Source organism: Nuphar pumila, chromosome 3, assembly GCF_984573655.1.
Source record: "Nuphar pumila chromosome 3, dmNupPumi1.hap1.1, whole genome shotgun sequence".
Lineage (NCBI taxonomy): Eukaryota > Viridiplantae > Streptophyta > Magnoliopsida > Nymphaeales > Nymphaeaceae > Nuphar > Nuphar pumila.
In genome coordinates this window covers 25539674-25561613 of record NC_143251.1, presented here as the reverse complement: position 1 = coordinate 25561613, position 21940 = coordinate 25539674, and the positions used below count along the sequence as shown (strand labels likewise).

The 21940-nt window shown below is 37.7% G+C and overlaps 1 protein-coding gene across 1 annotated transcript in view; it reads left to right on the top strand.

Moving 5' to 3' along the window:
- Positions 1–21940, top strand: part of LOC149842343 (myosin-1-like) — a 107427-nt gene that overhangs the window by 3061 nt on the left and 82426 nt on the right. Inside the window, exons 2-9 of the mRNA XM_089999077.1 lie at positions 350–451; positions 542–685; positions 783–933; positions 1052–1079; positions 15193–15358; positions 15552–15615; positions 15749–15762; positions 15844–15928. Coding sequence (XP_089855203.1) covers positions 350–451; positions 542–685; positions 783–933; positions 1052–1079; positions 15193–15358; positions 15552–15615; positions 15749–15762; positions 15844–15928 — 754 coding nt within the window. The remainder of the gene's footprint in view (positions 1–349; positions 452–541; positions 686–782; positions 934–1051; positions 1080–15192; positions 15359–15551; positions 15616–15748; positions 15763–15843; positions 15929–21940) is intronic.

Here is a 21940-nt window from a genome sequence, read left to right as displayed (position 1 = left end):
GGTAGTGTTAACTTAAAACTGTTAAAAATTATATAAATCCTTCCTACACCCAAGCTTTTTTAAAGTGCCGCATCCGCACCCGTACCCGCACCTGCACCCGCACCTATGTGACATAGGTCATATCACTCAATATTTTCAGTTCACACATAATTAAGTTTACTTGCTAGAAGAAGGACTTTCTCCCCCTTTGATTTCTCCTTTGTGACCATTTTTGTGAAAATTTCATAGAATTTTTTTGAACTTAGTTTTTTATTTCTAAATTTTATATTTAATTTTTGTGTACTGGCATGTTTAGTGAAATCTACAACTATTGATTGCAATACCTACATGTTGAAGTTTAATGTTTCAGAAGCTTCGCTTTTGGGTCCGACTTCCTAATGGCCAATGGGAACTAGGAAGGATACAGTCGAGTTCTGATGAAGAATCATATCTCATATTGCCTGAAGGGAAAGTGAGCTTCGTCATCTCTGACTTTGAGACTTTTTAGAATTTGATTACTAAGTTGTTCTTACACTTGCTTTATCGTTCATTTTTATATCAGGTTTTGAAGGTTCTATCTGAAAGTCTGTTGCCTGCAAATCCTGATATCCTTGATGCTGTAGATGACCTTATGCAGCTCAGTTATTTAAATGAACCATCAGTACTTTATAATCTTCAATGTAGATATGCTCGGGATATGATTTATGTAAGTTGGGCTTGTTTGTTTTTTCCTCAATCTGTCATTCATCCTTGAGGCTTGAACTTGTGTGTTTCAGACAGTTCACTAATGCATACTGCTTCAGACTAAAGCAGGTCCAGTGCTGGTTGCTATAAATCCATTTAAAGCCGTACCTTTTTATGGAAATGACCCTATTGAGGCTTATAGGAAGAAACAGGTTAACAGGCCTCATGTATATGCAATAGCAGATACAGCCATTCGTGAAATGATACGAGGTGATCATGAAGTTGATTCAGCCAATACGCTGTGAAGCTCAGTTTCAATTTTGCATTCTTCCGTTTGATTTCTCTGCTCAAATTTATGACTGCTTATTTTGTTCTTGTCATTTTGCAGATGAAGTTAATCAATCTATTATTATAAGGTTAGCCACTGTATTTGAAATTTATTTTCAATAAATAATGCAGTAGTCATAAATTATTTTTGGATTGCAAGAAGGTAAAGGTAAGATTGGATTTGCTATCTACGTGAACATAAACAACACATTGACTATTTGTCCTTTACTTTTTTTTTCATTTCATTCATTGAATTGTCCTATTATGTTTCACATTCATATTAAATTGTTCATGGACAAGTTTGTCTTGCTATCTACTGTGGCTTGGTTATTGGTGTTATTGTGATGTGTATAATATATATATATATACATAATATATATATATATATATACATAATATATATATATATATATATATATATATGAGATGAGATGAGAAGGGGGTAGCTGCCTACCTCCTTAACTGCATACAGTGGCCAATGCTCCAGGGCCGCTCATCATGCAGTGATGGGCGGCCCTGGGTTATTGCACGTGCATGTGCAAAGTAATGATTTAGCAGCAGTCACTGACCGCTGCTAAAGACCCCCTATGCGGGCACAACGCTCGTGCAATGGGCCACACACACGTTGGCCCGCGTAGGCACGAGAAGGGTGCAGGCAGCTACTCCCCTATCTATCTATATCTATATCTATATCTATATCTCTCTGTGTGTGTGTGTGTGTGTGTGTGTGTGTGTGTGTGTGTGTGTGTGTGTGTGTGTGTGTGTGTGTGTGTGCATTATCAGTCAGGAAAATCTCACAATATTATGGATCTTTTGGTAAATCATGGGGGATCTCAGAAAGTGAAAAAATACGTAAAAATATAAGGACAAAAAATAACAATAGTATCTAAAATAGAGAAACAATAAGAAAGTAGAAGCTCTTTAAAAAATATAGGGATAATTTTTCAATATTATCATGACACGTGACATTTTAGAATTTGAATATTTTGAGTATATCATGATATTTTTCCTTTTCAATCGTCTCCCTTTATGTCACCACAGTGCTATGATATTCTCTATAGTGTGGAAATGATATGCAAAACAAGAAGAAAGTTTAAGAAGACAATAAACAGCTGTAATCTTATTTTGATAAATTCAATTACATTCCTTGCATTTGTACTTGTAGGAAAATCACATAAAAATAAAGTATAACTGTATAAGTAAATTGGACCCAACCTACCTTACTAAATGGACCAGGGATATTTGTCTCATGGAAATTCTGTGATTTTCACGTCATCTAAAAAAATTGAAGATGTTTTTCATAGAGATGGTCATTCCCTTGTAGTCAACAATATCCAATGCTGGTTCCGTGCTGTCCAAAATTGCAAATTACTGTAATACTCCTCTTTGTGGTTGATTTTGCATTTATTTTGTGCAGAGTCTGATGTAACTAATTCGTTAAGACAGCATAAATAATTTTGGTGTTGCAAACTTTTAATTCTTATGAACTGAGTTTGGTATCTAATAGAAATATGTGAAAAAATGCATGAAACCATTTTTCTTTGGGACTTCTCTATAAAAAACATAAATATCATGATATTTTCATTCAAAAGGAAATATCACAATACTTTCAAAACCTGTGTCACATGGATACAGATGTGGGAGCAGGACACGATGTTGATTCGCTTGGTCCAATTCAATAATCTTCAGTAATTAGGACATGGGGACACGGCTGTATGCACACATAGATGTATATGTGTGTGTATGTATAAAACAACAATTCTACTTCACTGTTATTAGGAACATCAAATAATTAAAGTAAATTGAAATGTAATGTAATTGATGACATTTTAAAAGAAAAAGAATTCAAGTGAATATGAAACAAGTAAATAAGATCATAAAAGAAAATAAATAAAGTTAATGACACAATGTTGACTGAGTGAAACTAGTTTGACTGTGCCTATGAGATGTCATGTTGTGTATGTAAAGAGACGTAAGACACCTTCAAACACGAACAAAGTGTCCATCAACAAGTCCAAAGTGCACAATCACAAATGCCACTAAGGGCACAATCACAAATGCTACAAAGAGCACAATCACAAATGCCACCAAGGGCACACAAAGAATACAACAACAACAACAACAACAACAACACCTTCATCCCAAAACAATTGGGGTCGGCGATATGAACCAACAAAGAAAATCATTACATTGAGAGACGGGGTTCACCCCTATTTCCATACGACATGGGAACACTATAAAGACGTTTGGACTGGTCCTACGGCTCTAAATAGACCCATTGGATCAGCTCCAACGACTAGTCAACTTTTAGTTGACTAGTTCAAAGAGAACTAAGAAAAGAAAAAGAAAATAAACTCTAGTTACAATAATAATAACTATATATATAGATTAATATACATACATATAAATATACACCCATATATATATTATATACATTTACAATATATATATATATATATATATATATATATATATATATATCGATATATACAATTTAACACTCCTCCTCAAACTTATGGCTGGACAACTGAAAGTTTGCCTAACAGAAAGTGAAATCTAGGAGTCGTAAGAGGTTTGGTGAAGAAATTCGCCAACTAGTATTCTGAGGTTACATAGGGCAAATTGATAGTGCCATGTAGATACTCCTCTCATATATAGTGACGACCCATCTCAATATGTTTAATACACTCATGCTATATATATTGAACTTTTGTTGTCACAACACATTTGTGAGGCTCTTTTTATCTGAACTCCCATATCGGCCATCAATCTTTTGGGCCAGGCTACCTCTATAGTGGTATATATATGACTTGGTATTCAACTTCAGTCGAAAAGAGAGCGACCTGTTGTTTCTTATACTGCCATGCGATAAGCTATTCACCTAACAAAGCACAAAAACCATGGTTGTGTGTTTGTTATTAGGGTCACCTTCTCAATTAGCATCAATATAAGCAATTAAATCTAATATGGAAGAAGCAGATAAGAAAGTGCCTTGATAAATAGAAGACTTAATATATCTAATAATACTTCAGACAACTCCCGTGTGAATAGAAGTGGGAGCATGCTAAAATTGACTGGTTGTGTGAATTGTATGTGTTGTATCAAGTCTCATAATTGAAAGATAAGAAAGTGCTCCGATAAGCTGTCTATAAGGGGGTGAATCTTTAAGTGGTTTTCCATCATCAATTCTCATTTTAGCATTGACTACTTCCGGAATATCAACTTTCTTATCATCTGTTATTCCAAACCTAGAGACAATATCAAGAACAAATTTAGACTGAGACAGTAAATAACCCCTATGAGAGTAAGCAACTTTAATTCCTAAGAAGTATTTTGAAAAACCCAAATCAGTCATTTTAAAATATTTTTTAAGAAATTTTTTAATGTTTTCAACTCCTTGTTTGTCCTCTCTGGTGATATTCATATCGTCCATGTAGAGGAGAAGAATAATGATTCCTATATCAGAAATCTTAACAAACAAGGTTGTGTCAGTCCAACAAAATTGAAATTCAATATCAAACATAATATGACTAAACCTCTCATACCAAACTTTTGGTGCTTGTTTAAGATCATAAAGAACCTTATTCAAATGAATAACTTTTCCTTAGGAATGGTTATACCAGGTAGACCTTCTTTAAAAACTTCTTCAACTTAGTTTTCATTAAAAAATGCACTTTTGACATCCATTTGGTATATGAGTCATTTTCTAATAGAGGCTAAGGCTACTAAGGTCCTAACAATGGTCATCCTAGCAACTGAAGCAAAGGTTTCTTCATAATCTATGCCATATTCCTGAGAATATCCCTTGGCAACTAATATGACTTTGTACTTTTTAAGAGTTCCATCACTTTTGGTTTTTACTTTATATACCCACTTACAACCTATGGGTTTCTTTCCATGTGAGATGTCTTGAATAGTCCATGTTTTGGCCTTTTCTAAGATTTTTAATTATAACGTCATGGTTTCTACCAACTCAAAATATTCTTTGGCTTGAGTATAGGTTGAGGGTTCTATATATGAATGAATTAAAGCAATATAAGCTTTGTACTTGGGTGAAAAAGAATCATAGGATACAATTTTTTCAAGTGGTTTTGAAATTCTGTATATCCTTCTGGATTGGTCTTCAAACTGGGTTTTAGTTCCAAAATATCTATCTAAGGCACATGGGGGTTTAGGATCCTTTCACCTAGAATATCAAATACAGTTTTTGTCCCTGTGGGATTGCTCTTAATTATCATTATGGGATTGCTCCTCATTCACCAAATCATCTCTAATTCCATGATCTTTATCAAGAACACATTCATAATCATAATCATCATAAAATTTTGGAATAAAATCCAACAGAAAGGAATATTCAGTTGTTTTCTTAGATTAAAAAAAAACTTTCCTTTTTTAAGAATGATACATTTCTTGAAATAAAGTTATAAATCAAAACACATATAGCCTTTTTGGTTATCTACATAACCTAAAACAATACGAGGTATAGCACTAGGGGACAATTTATCATATTTGTTAATAAAAACAAAATATTTGTATCCAAAGACTCTTAGTCTAGCATAATCAGGAGTTATTTTAAAAAAAAATTCAACTGGTGACACATTTTGCAAAGAAGATGGCATTCTGTAGATGAGATAAACAACAATTAAATCTGCCTCAGCTTAAAAATCCTTTGGTACTTGGTTTGTTATAAGCAAAAGTTCTAGTAGTTTCTATAATGTGTATATGCTTTCTTTCGGCCAAACCATTTTGTTGGGTGTGTGAGGACAAGATCTTTGGTGTGAGATGCCCTGTAAATTTTGAATTCTTTTGATAAAAATTTCTCCCCTGAATCAGTTTGAAAGGTAAAAATATCCATTTCAAATTTATTTCTAACTAAATTTTGAAATATTTGAAAATATAATAAAACTTCATATTTATGTTTAAGGAAATAAACCCAAGTATAGTTAGAAAAATCATAAAAAAAATTCTATAGTAAGCATATCCACCCTTTGATACAACTGGTATTAGGTTCCATACATCCGAATGTAATAACTCAAGAGGTCTAGAAGCAAAAAAAGTTCTTTCTTGAAATGATAATCTCCTTATTTTTCGAAGAATATAATCTTTAAAAATGCAAGACCTTTTTGAGTTTTGAAAAGAACTTTCAAAATTTTCTATTTCTTTAATATCGAGAGTTGTACCATCAACAATAAAAACATTTGACCCACTTGAGTTATTATGACATTAAGATAAAATACTATAATTAGGAGTCATATGAAGCGAGACACCCGAGTCAAGAAGCCAAGAAAATTTACCAAGATCAGAAAAAGATGAAACGACTCTAGTTGATGGGGACACTCCTTTGAGGAGAGGTTGCAATGCTTTCACTAATTGAGCTAGAGACATTTTTGTGATGGTTGAATCTTGAGAGGTAGTATTTATGTCATTTGACTCTTGTGGAGAGCCAATCAAAACAACCTTCTTCTCCTAAGTCCTTAGTTTGAGGTATTGAGGCTTGACATGTCCTGGTTCATGACAATAATGACAAATAATCTTTATTTTATCATTGCCATTTCCTTGTTTCCTATAGTGGGGTGTCTTGTAGGTACATATATAATTTTTTGGTCTAGAAACGGCTAGGACCGAGTCTTCTTCACTTTTGGAAGTACGTTTTTTAAGCATGTTCTCTTTCATACTTAATTTTTCAATAGTGTCTGTTATATATATATAAAGAATATAGTACATTTATCAAGTTGTCTTTGAGCTTGATCCTCTTGATGACATTTTCACATGATGCTTGATTGAAATGCGTAGAATATTTTTTATGCATCAGTGTTTTACCTTTTTTTGCTGAATCATATGCTCTTTAAATAATTAAATTTTCTCATAATCAATGTTATGGTTTCTTGAAAAATAGGTTGATTCAATATATCTTGTTTGAAAACTTCTATTCTTGTTTTAAATTATATTCGAAAAAGATATTTTTCTTGTATACTTGGAGCTCTCTGGGTTTTTTCACAGTTTTTTAAAGATGAGATGGAAAAGTACTGTTGATACATCATGGAGATAGTTAATGAAGGTGCTTGGGGATGATCACCATTAAAGATAGTTGAAGGCTAACATTTGCAATTTTTTTTTATATGCTTTAAAGATGACGATTTTCATTGAAGATTCTTGAAGACTTGTAATCCTTATTGTATTTTCAAACTTTTCGTCCTCCCCATGTAAATTTTGAGGGGGAGTGTTAATATATATATATATATTTCTTTATTTACTCCAAAATACTTGATAGGGGTATTTTGGTCTTTTCACAATATAATAGGGGTATTTTGGTCTTTTCACAGTATAATATAAGTTGCATGCAACTTATTTATGTTTTTCTATTTTCTTATTTTTTCTTTTTTATTTATTTCCTTTTAGGACCATTGAGGGCCCCACTTAGATAGACATTGGGGTCCCCAATGTCTATTAGTGGGAGCCCCAATGACCCCTTCTCTCATGCCTTTTCACATTGTATATAAAGGGGTGTTACCCCTCATTCTTGTATAGAGTTCTCACACTCTCTTAATAAAATTATTTCTTTTTAGCCTTTTGGCATTACCCTTTTGTGGGTTTATGTAATTGCACTTTATGTGCTTGTGATTTTTCCTTTAGTGGGTTTATGTATTTACACTTTATGTGTTTGTATTTTTTTGTCCATTATTGGACCTTCAAGTGTCAACAATAGAGAAAACTTTGTCCCTACAAAGGACAGCCGATTTGGTTGATTCAAATTCGGGTCTCAAGCCATAATAAATTGATAGAAATGCTCTGCATCTATTTGCTTTTGGTGAAACTCAATATCTTCGGGACAATGCCACATAGGCTTTAGAAGAGCCAATTGTTCTTATAGTTTGGACAAGTCATTGTAATGCTTCCTAATGCTTTTGTCCCTTTGTGCCATGGTACGAACTTTATCTTGTAAATTATACACATGTGCAATATCTTTAAGAGAATACATATTTTTAAGGTATGCTCAAGTCTTATTAGTGTGTTAGAATTTTGCAATGCTAGAATATTTTTTAATGTTCACACTATTGATAAGACAAAACATAATCTTGGAATTTCCCATTCTTCACTCTTTTCACTTTTTCTTGTAACTAGCTATAACTTTAGTCTTCTCTCCATCGGAAAGAGATACTTTTTTCTCATTCTCCACTTTAGTAAAGATTAGTTTTGGCTTTAGATCGGATCCATTCACTAATCCCCACAACCCTTTTTCTCATATGTGATGCTTGATAATAAAAGCCCATATAACATAGTTAGTATCATTAAGTTTGATGGACATTATTGTTACATTATTTTTGTCATTCATTTTTACAAGGGATAAGAAGGATAAAAAAAAAGGTGACAGAGAGAAGAAGAAGAATAAGAAGTCAATAGTAGACAAAAAATGAAACATGGGCACTCCACCTCAAATTTGGAGAATATACACCACCAAGCAAGCACCAAAAGGATCACAAAAACACTTGAGAGAATATCTTCAAATATGCAAGAAGCATTACATTGAAAGAGGGGGTTCACCCCTATTTATATATAACATGGGAACTGTAACACCCCAAAATCGTGGACTTGAAACCTTTTATGAAAAATGTTGGAAGCTTTGAAATCGATCATTTATCAGAGTTTGAAATAAAAGTTCAGCGGAAAATCATGTTTGAAATAACAAGTTCCTAGACCTTGGGCGCATTACAACGCAAACTCCCCTTTAAAAGATGATTTGCAACTCAAGTATATATTTTATTGAAATGAAAAGAAGAACAAAGTTTTGGTAACACAGTTTTTGTAATCCAGATTTTTAATAAGAAGAGATGTTTTCAAAGAAACTTTATACCCCATTTACCAAAATTGTCCTCAGGAGCGCAACGTCAGGGAAAGGGTCTTGCCTTGAACGCATCACGTCATCGTGCCATCGCAAGCTGTCTCAACATGTTCACCACCTGCCCATGAAATGGGTCAGTCTCACAACAAACTAGTAGGGGTGCAAAAGACAAGAAGGAACAAAAGTTGAAATAAGCAAGATATCCGTTAGATCAAGCGAAAAAGCAAGATCAACAGAACTAACCAAACGTACTGTGGAATAAGCAAAACTCTAATACAACAAACAACTAAATACGAGAGTAGTAAGGACCATAGTGCTAAACAAACAACTATAGCAATCCAACAGATACTATAGGTGAAGAGTGACTACTATATCCAACAGTCAAACAAAGCAACTGAGTAAGACAAGCATTCATAACAATGCTCGCAATACATACAAGTACCATTAAATGGCTCGGTCCATCGGCAAGTAGCTACATTAATTGTAAAGCACAAACTATTGCATCACAAGCAATTCATGAGTCACACATGATAAGCAATCATACGGTAACAGTTATATCACAATATGTGAACAGCTTATAAGACAAACAACTACATCAGTCCTAGTTGTCACCAGTTTGTAGATTACGAGCTGTATGCAATCGCATCAATCATAAGAGGCGCAAGCCAACGAATAAACATTTAACTAGTATGAGAAGCTAGTTATTACTAAGCAAAGAACTGCGTAAGCGGTTTAACCAACTAGTGTAACGCCTCGACAGTCGTGCATAGCTCAACGAGTAGCATACCGAACTACCGAGCAGGCAAGCAACTCATTCATGTCACATCATGCATATCTCATAGTCATGTGTGTAAGTTATATCGTGTCTCATTATGAGCTGACTGTTGTGGGTACGCACAAGGCAAAAACGTAGAAACAACCGAGATCGATTTGGGTGTCCATTATACTATGTATTTTATTATACCCCGAATGACTGACTGGGTCCGCTCCTAAGGGGACAGCTAATGACCAAGAGAGTAAATCCCCAAAGGCATACAAAGGCCCATGGATGCATCCTAACTTCTGCAGAAGTGGCCTGAAACATTTCCCCTAACTTCCGATGATTGTGGAAGCCGGACCTTTGCCCGTAATAGCCATTAATAGCCTGTCCATCGGAGTTTTGTACCATTCATCCTCTCTCTTGATGAACCATCCCGAACGGGCACGACGGGGGGTTTCTTAACCGCCGTCCCATTCTACATGCTCTAGTCTTTCGACCCATTCAAGCATCTTGCATGTGAAGGCGCATAATTATCATTATGTGAATTACACGCGCCATTATGCGTTCGAGGCAACCACATACCTCTCATCCTACTCACCGCAGTACGCAACATACCTATTCAAAAGTACAACCACGATGAGAGGGGTCAACCCATAGTGAGGGTAGAAACATCACTCTTGTGATCTCAAACACATGCCATTGCACGTTCGAGGTAGACATAGACATCTCATCCTACTCATCGTAGTATGCCAAGTACATATTCAAAAGTACAACCACGATGAGAGGGGCATGAATTTCTTAGAAGAAATCCATCAACAATACTCTCGTGAAGAAAGGGAAGGTGCTACTATCTTAGTTGACCAAAAGGCCTAGTAACTAGGTCTCGCATCAGTGGTGCTGCGACAACTATCCAACAGGTTGCTTAGTAGAACCTTTGTCTAACTCGTGCACATGCCCCTAAACAGGGTTATCCGAATCGTATTGAATACGCGAACTGAAATTATAACACACTTCTCCCAAATATATCGATTTGGGAGATATAACCGCTACCTCGCAAAAAGGCTTTCGAAATTTGTTTTATAAGCTATACATTTTGAAGATAGGTTTGCACCTAAACCACCATTTGAAGAATCGAAGTGCAAAGTGAGTATCATGACTTTTAAAATAGAGAAGCAAAACGATATACACTATACGCTCAAAGCTGCACTCAGAGAGTGCAAGCAGACAAGGGGTAAACCAATGCACCTCATAGGGTCGTGGCAAATCGAGAAGCAAGACTTGATGTGCAAAGCTACACCTCGAGCGTAAAACACTCGAGCCACACTCGAGGTATGAAAACATACCTCGATCTTCAAAACACATAGCTATACCAATACGTAAGCAACTCGCGAGGTACAAAATCGTACCCTAGCTAAGCAAGTGCAAAAGGTGACTCGCGAGGCACTAAGCAAGTGCAAAAAGGTAACTTGCGAGGCACGGGGCAAGTAAAGGACCATACAACAGAGATGCGATTATAAGCAATAGTAAAGCCTATGTGCAAAGTGCGATAGCAACGTAAGGACAAAACAACACATACAAAAAGTAAGTGCAACAACAAGTATGGCAGCAACAGGAAAGTAAGGTACGAAGAGCAAAAGCAAGTAGTAAGGCCATGGCGCATAAAGCGCAGGGCAACAAAGGTAAATGCAGAAAGTAAAGTGCGGGAACGTAAAGGAGGACCAAAATTGCATCTTGGAGTAAAAACCGTACATATACAAGTAAATGCCATGGCGCAAAGCGCGGGACAACAGGAAAGTAAAGTACAGAAAAGTAAAAAGGACAAGGATCGCGAAACCGCGTCCTTGAATGTAAAGACATGAATTAAAAGCCTAGGCATATATAGCGCGACGACAACAGATAGAAAAGTGCAAGAAAAGTAAAGAGGACAAGGATCGCGAAACTGCGTCCTTGAATGTAAAGACATACATATATATTATACGTATACATATATCATCTTCTTTCATTTTAGTTATCTTTCCTTATTTTAGCATTTATCCATTCATCGTCCTTTTACGCAAGAATCCCCTACCTTGAGGGGTTGCAGGTCCTCGTACGCCTGCTGCGCAGGAAAGCACGAGCTCGAGCCACTAAGGCGAGCTGGATCCACCGTTCAACCTGCGATACTTAGAACATTAGTAATATGTCGTAATATAAACGAGAAGCGGGTCCGATAAGACCTGCAGTGGTACATGACCCCAAACACGAGAGTAGGCAGTGAGCTCAACTCCCTGCAAAGAAGCAACAGAGGCAGCAAGGCCTCCCGCAGGTTGCAGTGCCAGAGGCAGGGGCCTCAACCCTGCTGGCAAAAAGCAACAGAGGTAGGGAGCAGTGGCTCCCTGCCAGAACAGAGAAAAGTAGGGGAGGGAGCAGAGGCTCCCTGTCAAACCTGCCACAACAAGACAGGACAGGGGGCGCAACCCCCCTGCTGGGAAGGTGACAGGCAGGGGCTCTGCCCCTGCTGGTTACAGGATCAAGGCAGGGGGACAAAGCCCCTTTCCGGCAAAACACAAGAGAGCAGGGGGAGCTTCGCCCCCTTGTCGGGAAACACAAAAGCAGGGGGAGCCTCGCCCCCTGCCAGAAAACACAAGAGGGACAAGGGAGAGGAACCCCTTGTTGACAAGTTAAATGGCAGGGGGACAGAGCCCCCTGCCGACACAGCAAGAAGGGCAGTGGTAAGCGGAGCCCCCTTGCTAAGAAAGAGAATGGCAGGGGGACGGAGCACCCTGCCGGCACAACAAGAAGGGCAAGGGGAAGCGAAGCCCCCCCTACCGACCCAACAAGGACAGGGGGAGCGAAGCCTCCCGTCGACAAAACAAATGGCAGGGGGACAAAGCCCCCTACCAGCCCGACAAAGCGAGAAGAGACGGGGGGGGGGTGACAAGGCTCGATCAGGCCCTGCCGACACACCCAGAAAGCCCAATGTGGTGGCAAGGGCTTGGTCCCTGCCGACCCACCGGAACACAAGGTGGAAAGGATGGGAGGTGCTCAACACCTCCCTCCCTGGCAGACACAACCACCATCATGGTGGCTCTGGTCCACCACCACCAAACAGGAAAAAGGGGGGGTAGGGTTTTACCTTAGGAGACCACGACGATGGGGGAGTCCACGGACCACTTAGGAGATGGCGATGAAACCTCGCTCGATGGGCGAAAAGGGACCGAGGAGAGGATGGCCTCGGGGTTACCAGTGTTAGGCTCCGACGAGCAGAGGGTAACAGGGTCGTCGGGGGTTTGCTCAGGGGTTGCTTCGATGCTGGGAGGAGAAGAAGATGGCCGATGACGGGTCGCCGACACCAGCTCGGAGGGTGAGATGGCCGACGACGGTGGTCGACAGTCGAAGGGGGTTCTAGCGCAGCTGACGATTGGACGAAAGGAGAGCAGCGATAGTGGTGGTGTTGTCGCTTGGCGGTAGCGCTCGCCGTCGACAGTGAGTCGGGAAAGGTGACGAGAACAGGGGGAGGGTCGCTGGCACTCGAAGGTCGGCAACGGCTCCGATCGCCGATGTCTACAAGAAAAGGCCAGAGCCAAGAGGCAAAGCAGAGGTCGCCGGAGCTTGGAGGTCACCCATCACAGCAAAAAGAGGGAGAAAAAGGTGGCCGTCGACGACAGTGAATCGTCAGTGGCCGCAGGGGAAACGGGAGATTGCCGATCGAAAGGTCGGGGTAGCAGGGGGAAAGGACGGAGACTCCGACGTCGGGGGTTCTGGCGCAGCCGACGATCAGACGAGAGGTCGTCAGGTTGTCTGCTGAGGCCACCGGAGTGAGGGTGGTTGCCGGCGAACGCTGAGCACGATCGACGATGACTGGGATGCACCGCAAAGAGGGAGGAGAGCAGTGGTGGTGGCGAAGGAGGGGCCGACGATACTGTCGCTGGCGGTTGAGGTTGCTGGAACACGAGGGCAACCGGTGGCCTCTGTCGCCGGCATCATGCCGCCACGGGACAGAGACGGGAGAGGAGAGAGAAGGGGCGAGGGTTTCTACCCCTCGCCCGAGGCGCCTGCGTCTTTTAAAAGACGTAGGTTCCCTCGAACGTTCGGGAATCCGGGTCGGGTTGGGTTCGGGCTCAGATCCGGGTCGGGCTTGGATCCGGTCCTGATTGAGACGATTTTTTTTTTGACGGGCTTTACATGAACACCATAGAGACATTGGGTTGCTAAACAGAGCCGTTGGACCAGCTCCAACGACTCTATTGACTAGTCAACTTTTAGTTGACTAGTTCAAAGAGAACTAAGAAAAAGAAAAAGAAAATAAACTATACTTACAATAGTAATAACTATATATATACATATATATATAGTACACACATATATGTACATATGTATATATGTACATAATACATATACATATATTAGTATGTACTATGTATTCATATGAATATATGCCCATATATATTATATACATCTACAATATATATATGAATATATACAATTTAACAGTATCGTATCGCGTCGGTACAGGATACACATGCTAAGTGAAGTGTCCATGTGACAGTTCACAACATAAGGAGGGTGTGTTTGATGGGGTGGTAAAAAACTCACTTGACTTTTTTTCTCCATTTTCGAGTGGGTTGCTTGCACATATCAAACACATTGAGGGGTAAATCTCCTCAAATTCACGAGAAAAAGGCGGGAGGGGAAGGTCTGAGTTTTCTCCTTAGAGAATTTTTCCCTGCAATTTTTTGGCCGTGCATTGAAATGCGCCCTGATGTTTAAAACTGGTGTCAACTAAGAAGGAAATGTAAAAGGATCTGGATGTCATGGTCTTCATAATTAAATAGGATAAACAATTTATTGCTTGTGGATATTACAAGATACGGATCTTTCTCATGTGTCATGGAGTAACTGATTTTCAAGTACTTTAGTTGGATATATTGTTAATGTGTAAGTATGTATAGAATAAAATTAATGGTTAGATCATGTACCTTTCTAAAATGATAATATGTAGATTATGGAAAAAGAGTTATTAACAATGAAATCATGTATACATGCATACAGCCATTATTGGTTAGTGCATCAACACAGGTTCGCCATGCATTAGGGGTTGGAAAACTGATGGGTGTAAAAATCCCAGATACTGCTAGTATGCCCTCCCTGTTGAGATTTGTGGAATCACTCTCTAAATGTCTGAAGACTTCCAAGATTCTTAACTATCTCCCCGACCCCACAATACTCTTCCAAAGTCCCTTGTCATAAACAGCTGCATCCCAAGGATCTTGGCTCAAGTTATTCTCAAACACACAATCCCCACCAGAATGCCATCCCTCAAACAGCACCTTATGTAACTGCATTGCATAGAAATATGTTGCTTACAATCTGATTATTTGCTTGTTAAAATTCAAACTTATCCATATGTAAAGGGCATTTCCTTTGAACATTGTTGCTTTGAACTAGTTCTTAGATCCAGAAATTGTGTCCGACGAGCATATCTTTTATCTGATGAATTCTTCTATGTACTATGTGTGGATCATACCTGCAAATGCTTTTTCCTTTGATTGGACAGCAGAGTTTGATTTTTGAACATAATTCCTTTGTATATACCTGGAACTGATATTCACTTCATCCCCAGTGGTGAAAGTGGAGCTGGGAAAACTGAAACTGCGAAAATAGCCATGCAATATTTGGCTGCTCTTGGAGGTGGCAGTGGAATAGAGTATGAGATTCTGCAGACTAATCCAATACTGGAAGCATTTGGCAATGCAAAAACCTTGAGAAATGATAATTCTAGTCGTTTTGTAAGTGTCTACTGCTGAAGGATTTGCAGATTATAGTGTCAAATAACTAACCACTGTTTTATTTTTGATGATTTTTTAAATTAGTTTGAACTTAATTGTGATTGTGATTTCTGTGGTTCCTTTCTTCTGTTTGGAACTTTGGGTAAGAATCTCATCATTTTTTTGTTAAGCCACTTTTTCTTCTCTTTTGCAGGGCAAGCTTATCGACATTCATTTTAGTACCACCGGAAAAATTTCGGGTGCCAATATTCAAACATGTAAGATCACCATCATTGAACTGAAATTTTCCACACTACTGTCTTAGGATCTTATTATCAGCAGAATTCTTGGACGGAAACTTACTCTTCTCTATGCTTTGTATTTATTGGTTTCCTTGCTGTAAATGGACAGTTCTTCTGGAAAAGGTACTTCAACTTGCCTCTAGATGCAAAAACCCTTTTCTTATTAGGTTTCTTTCTAAAGTTGATTTTTTTTTTAATGCACAGTCAAGAGTAGTTCAGTGTGCAGAAGGAGAACGGTCATATCATATCTTTTATCAACTTTGTGCTGGAGCATCTCCTGCTCTTAGAGGTTTGTTTTTTAAATACAACTTTCTCTATGTGACAATCTTTATGTGGAGGCGTATGATTGATTCTGATTCAAGCACTGTTTCAGCATATTTGATGAAATGATCTTATCCTAGTAGCATCTTTTCTGGTCCTACCTATCATTGTACTCATGGTTCAAAAGAACACAGACTCGGGACTTGACCAGGGCATGTTAACCATGTGAGTCAGGTGAACTATCACTCAGCTGATTCAGTCTGTGACTTGGTCAATTGGCCAAGTTGATTTTCTGGGTCCATTCAATGGGTTGACCTAGTAAGTGGATGATCCAGGTAGACTTGGGCACTATGTCACCTGGGTACGGGTATGCAGGGTATGGCAAGGCAATTCCAAAAAAAGTGGGTACGGGGACACGGCTATATAAAAAAAAAGTATATATATATATATATTAAATATCACATAAATACAAAATAAATTCAAAACAAACTGAATATAATCTAAATAGATATGCTATAATCTAAAATATATATTATATACTGAAAATATAATTATAAATTATAAATTAAATACAAACTTGTATGTACGGAAGATAAAATGGTGTGTCCGGGTGTCGACGCTTGTAAACATGGGATATGCTTGTCGACATGGGTACGGAGGGAAAAATGAAGTGTCGGGGTACCATAGCTTGGTTAGGTCAAGAGTCCTGCCAGGTTCTAAACCTTAGCTGCACTAGGTGCAGAAAAAAATCATTTGGTTTTTATGCATGCAATTTGTGAGAGCCTGTGATAACATCAGCATTCAGCCAATGTAGAATTTAATCCAGATGACCTTTTGCATCACCCAGTGGCCTGCATGCTGTGCTTGGAGCCATCACCATCATTTACCTTACAAATGATGCAAAATGCTAGATTTTAACTTAATGCATCTGGGGCTGCAGGTGTTGGGAGGGGATTTTGTTGAACCATATAGAACTCATCCTTTGGATGCCCATAATCTTGTAGTGCTCTTTGCTAGGTGAACCGGTTGTTGCCACGATAGTGGGGATGCAAAGAGAACCAGGAATGAGATATTGAAGGATAATCAAATCAGAGATGATTCGGGGATTTCTAATGTCTTAAAAAAAGAACGAACTTTCTATCTTATTACATTTAGGAGTAATCAATTGTCTCCTCATAGGACCTCCACATATCCTAATCTAACCAAGTTACATCAAAGCCAACATATTTGGGCTGTCCATTGGCTTAAACAAAAGAGGAAGCCCTAAGCAAAAGCAAAGTAAACATGGTTGAAAAAACCCATCTTTTAAGTTTTAACCTGTTCACTAGGAAAATTATTGCCTCATAACTTCATATTTTACATGGCAAGTCATCCATGTTCTTTCATCAGGTATTGTCTGGTTTCCAGTGATCTTGTTGCAAACTTGCAATATTGTTTACAGCATAAGATCTGTTTCATATTGACCATTTTCCAAGTTGTTAGGGAGACTGTTAACTCATAACTTCATATTTTACATGGCAAGTCATCCATGTTCTTTCATCAGGTATTGTCTGGTTCCCAGTGATATTGTTGCAAACTTGCAATATTGTTTACAGCATAAGAAGATCTGTTTCACATTGACCATTTTCCAAGTTGTTAGGGAGACTGTTAACTCATAACTTCATATTTTACATGGCAAATCATCCATGTTCTTTCATCCGGTATTGTCTGGTTCCCAGTGATCTTCTTGTTGCAAACTTGCAATATTGTTTACAGCATAAGAAGATCTGTTTCACATTGACCATTTTCCAAGTTGTTAGGGAGACTGTTAAATTACAGCAGGCTCTCTACAATTTTCAAATAGGCTTACCATTTGAGTTTTGTGATTCTTGCTCCATGGAGTTCTTTCCTGTAGGTGTTGCTTAAATTTCTCCATGCATTTTGAGAAAAGCTTCATGTGAAGAGAATGTGTTATTTGATTTGTCTTTGTATTCCTTTATGACCTTTAGGTTGTCTAGTTCCTATTCTTATTCAATCTCACAAGCACATGAGGATTTGCTACATCACTCATTTCTGTCTTTGTGGTTCCTGCTATATGAGCACATTACCACTATCTCTCATTGAGTATTCACTTCTTAGTGTTTCAACTCCAGCTTCTTCTTTCTGTCCCAGCTACAAACAAAAAAACATGTCTGGGGCTGAAAAACTAGGTGTGCGGTTAGGTCACACTACCATAGCTGAGGGGTCTCAGGTTTGAATCCCACTGGGGTTATCTCCTAGCTTGCCTATAAAAGAAAAAAAGGAGCATTTGTTGGGGGCTCCTTCACCTGAGGGCAGGGTGGAACTAAGGGAAATAAGTCAATTTTAAAGTAATGGCTGATAGACGCTTAGTCATATTGGACAGTAGAATCCATGCTGCTGTATGGCCTGCTAGGACCTCTCAATGGGCTTTGTCTCAATACTGGGAGAAAGACATAAGGAAAGAGTACCTAAGAATCCCTAAATTCTTGATATAAGATTCTTATTTGAGGTTGCTTCTTTAAAGTTTTGTTTCTAATGTATGATCTACCACTACCAATGTAATATCGTGCATTTTTTCTACCATGTTAAATTCTGAGATTTTAGAAAATTTGGCTAAGTGTTTTGGTAAAATTGATAAAATCCTCGATTTTAGATGGCATCAGCTAAGTCTGGGCGTGGCCCAGGATCCATTGACAAGACCTAAATGAGCCAATTAAGATTTAGTAAAACTTTTTATTTTGACCTTTAAAATCGAGCGAAATTTGGGTTAAATTCAGGATAAATTCAAAGATGAAATCCAGGTAACATAGCATTAGATGCATCTCAAATATCTGAAAACATTGATATTTTGTTTTTCTGAATTCGGGCTACGGTTGGCCTGAAAATCGTATTTTTAAAAAAATGACTCGTCTCGATGTGACCAGTTTTGGATTGAGTCGGATCCGATCTGATCCGATTCGTATGATCTAATTTGATATGGATATGGACCTAGTCCAAGATCCATATTAGTTAGGATCTGGTCCAGGTTGAGATCCATATAGATATTGGATATGAATTTGGATCTTAAATCTAGATCTAGATCCAAAAATCCAAGTCTAACTAATTTAAACTTTTAAATTCAATATAAAAGTTAATTGAGTGAAATTCCATGTTAAAAAGATTCCTAGAAGGGGAAGACACTCTCTGAAACTTTCTGAAAATTTATTATTTAATAAATAATAAATAAATAATTATTAAAAATTAATTAATTCCGAAAATTTATTTTGGATATGGTAGAGTTCTACATTTATGAAACTCTACTTATTATGTAGGGATTCTAGAGGGGGGTGTCACCTTCTAGAAGAGCCCAAATGTCGTTAAACTAAAATAGTAAAAGAAATAAAATAAAATAAGAGAATAAATAGTAGTAGTTAGAGAGAGAGATCCTTTATAGAAGGACTCTAGAAGGGACATCACCCTCTCTCTAGAAGACAAAAAAAATATATAAAAGGGTCTAACTCGCGCCTCTCTCTAGATTTCATTTTCTAGAGAGAGAGAGAAGGGAAAAGAAAAGAAAAAAAAGAGAAGAGAGGAAAAAGGGAAGGAAATAAGGAAGAAGAAGAGAAAGGATATCTTTTCGTTCCGGGCATCTAACGATTTTTTTCGCTCTTTTTCCATCTTCGATCGAAGGTACGAGCTTCTCTCTTGATTTGAACAACGAGAAATAGTCTAAATCCAGTTTATATGAGATTTAATGAGAAAAGGGGAAAATCTGAACTGACATACAAATATATATATATATATATATATATATATGGTTCGATTTTCACTTTCTTTTTTTAGCCTGTATATATATATATATATACATATATACTTATATATATATATATATGTTGTTAAATCAGCCATTTGTTTCCTTTTGGCATGTACACGATTTTTGATTTGGTGCTTATAGTTTTTATGTTTTAAAACCGAATCTGACCTACGAGTTATTTTTCTGCATAGTTCTTAGTTGTAAATATGTTCTGCACATTTTTTAAAAAAATTCTTAAATCTGATATGCTATTGTGCATGTGGACATATCTGTACATATGGATAGATTTGGACAGATTTGCAGATTTTCTTGTGTGCACGCAAAGCGAATCAAACCTGCTGCATGGCCTAATATATATATATATATATATATATATATATATATATATATATATATAATTGGGGATCAGCCAGGTTTATAGGTGACCCATTGGGGTCTGGTTTTGGATCAGATCAGATCCAAACCATACCTGTCATGGGCTCCTTTATGTTGCCATATCTGGTTTTGAATCAGATCAGATCCAAACCTTGTTTTTTTTTCTTATGAAATAACTATGTTTGCAAACAATCTTATAAACTGCTGATATGAGTGTATTTTAAAACTGTCATGTTTATGTTATATCAAAGTCTTTTGTTGGACAACGATAAATTGTCAAAAACCCATCTAATATCGGCACCCGACTGGTAGTAAGGAAATGTTGTTTTTGGCAGCATCACGCTGCACATTCTTATCATGCACATTAGCTGCTGTCAACATCATGTTTCTGCGAATTTCTGCAGCAGCAGCAACATGCTGCTGACAGCATGTTACCAGCTATCACACAAACACAGTAATGAACCGAACTACTGATGGTTACATCTGTGCAGTTCCGGTTTAGAGCTAATCTTACACTCGTGCAGATCTGAACCGATCTGCCGATTCACACTAGGTGGGCAGATCAGGTTCAGATCTGCCCAGGATTTGTTTTCTTATGACCAGCTGACAACCCGGTATATATTCTTTCAATGTTTGATTCAAATCGGTTCTGTTACATGCATGTATAGCTGAAAACTGTTGGTCCTGATTCGAACTTGGTTCATTATGTTTATGCATCAGAATATTATGTTTTTGAATTACATGCTAATGCATTACAATGCAATGATTTGAATTACTTGCTCATGCATCTACGTAAGGTTAAGCTTTATTGATATATGTATGCAGCCAGCATAATGCACAAGCTCATATATACATGCTTTATGGTCTAACCAACCCATGCAAATGCTCTTGATCCTATACATGAATCAGCCGGTGCCTGGTATAGGCTGGTATGAAAGTAATATTAGGTTTGACTGACCCATGTACATGATTTTGATCATGTACAAGGAAATGCTGGAAATATGTAATTTCAGCATTGGCTGACCCATGTACATGAATTTGACCGTATACATGGAGCAGCCCCGATTGTTGGCTCGATAAGGAATTTCTTCATAGTTGACTAGTACATCAAGTACACGTTTAATATTGATGTATGCATTTTTTGTGAAATAATACATAAATATGATTTGGATTTGACCAACTTGCAGTTGTGCATGTCATACGCATTGGAAATTTTGAAATTCATTTTGATATTTGCATAAATATGATCATGTGCATGTTTGAGAGCTTATTCATAAAATAAATCATGAAGACGTATGTTGCAAGCATCTATTCACATGTGTATGTAAATTGTTTTATATGTACATTCTTGTTGTGTTTGAATGAATGTGCATTGTGGACATGTTTGAATAATTGTATGGTTACTTGTTTACTGAGGATTTTTGTGTAAGATTCATCGGTGGTCAGATGTTAACCACTGTAGGCCACGTGGGTCAGGAGCATGCATTACTCTAAGATTTGTGTCTATGCATTGCAAAATCCATTCTGAAATTATTGGTTTTCTAATTTAATTACACTGTTAAATTTGTAACGGGCAAGGTCCAGTGGGTTTTGGATATTGATTTGCAAAATGGTTCGTGTAAAGAGCTTGACTTTTGTTAAAAAAAAGATAAAAGAGATAAACAATGTAATTAATATTATTCTTCCTAGATGTTCTTTCCACAATATGGGAATCTTGGATGGCGGTTTTGGAGAAACCTTGAGGATGACTGCATCAGGGAGTCTATGAGATCACGTGACTTAGTTCTGTTATTCTTGGATAGTGTGGCTTTTGGATTTTATGCTTTACTTTAATTATGTTTTTAGACTTTGATTATAGATTAATAAAGTTAA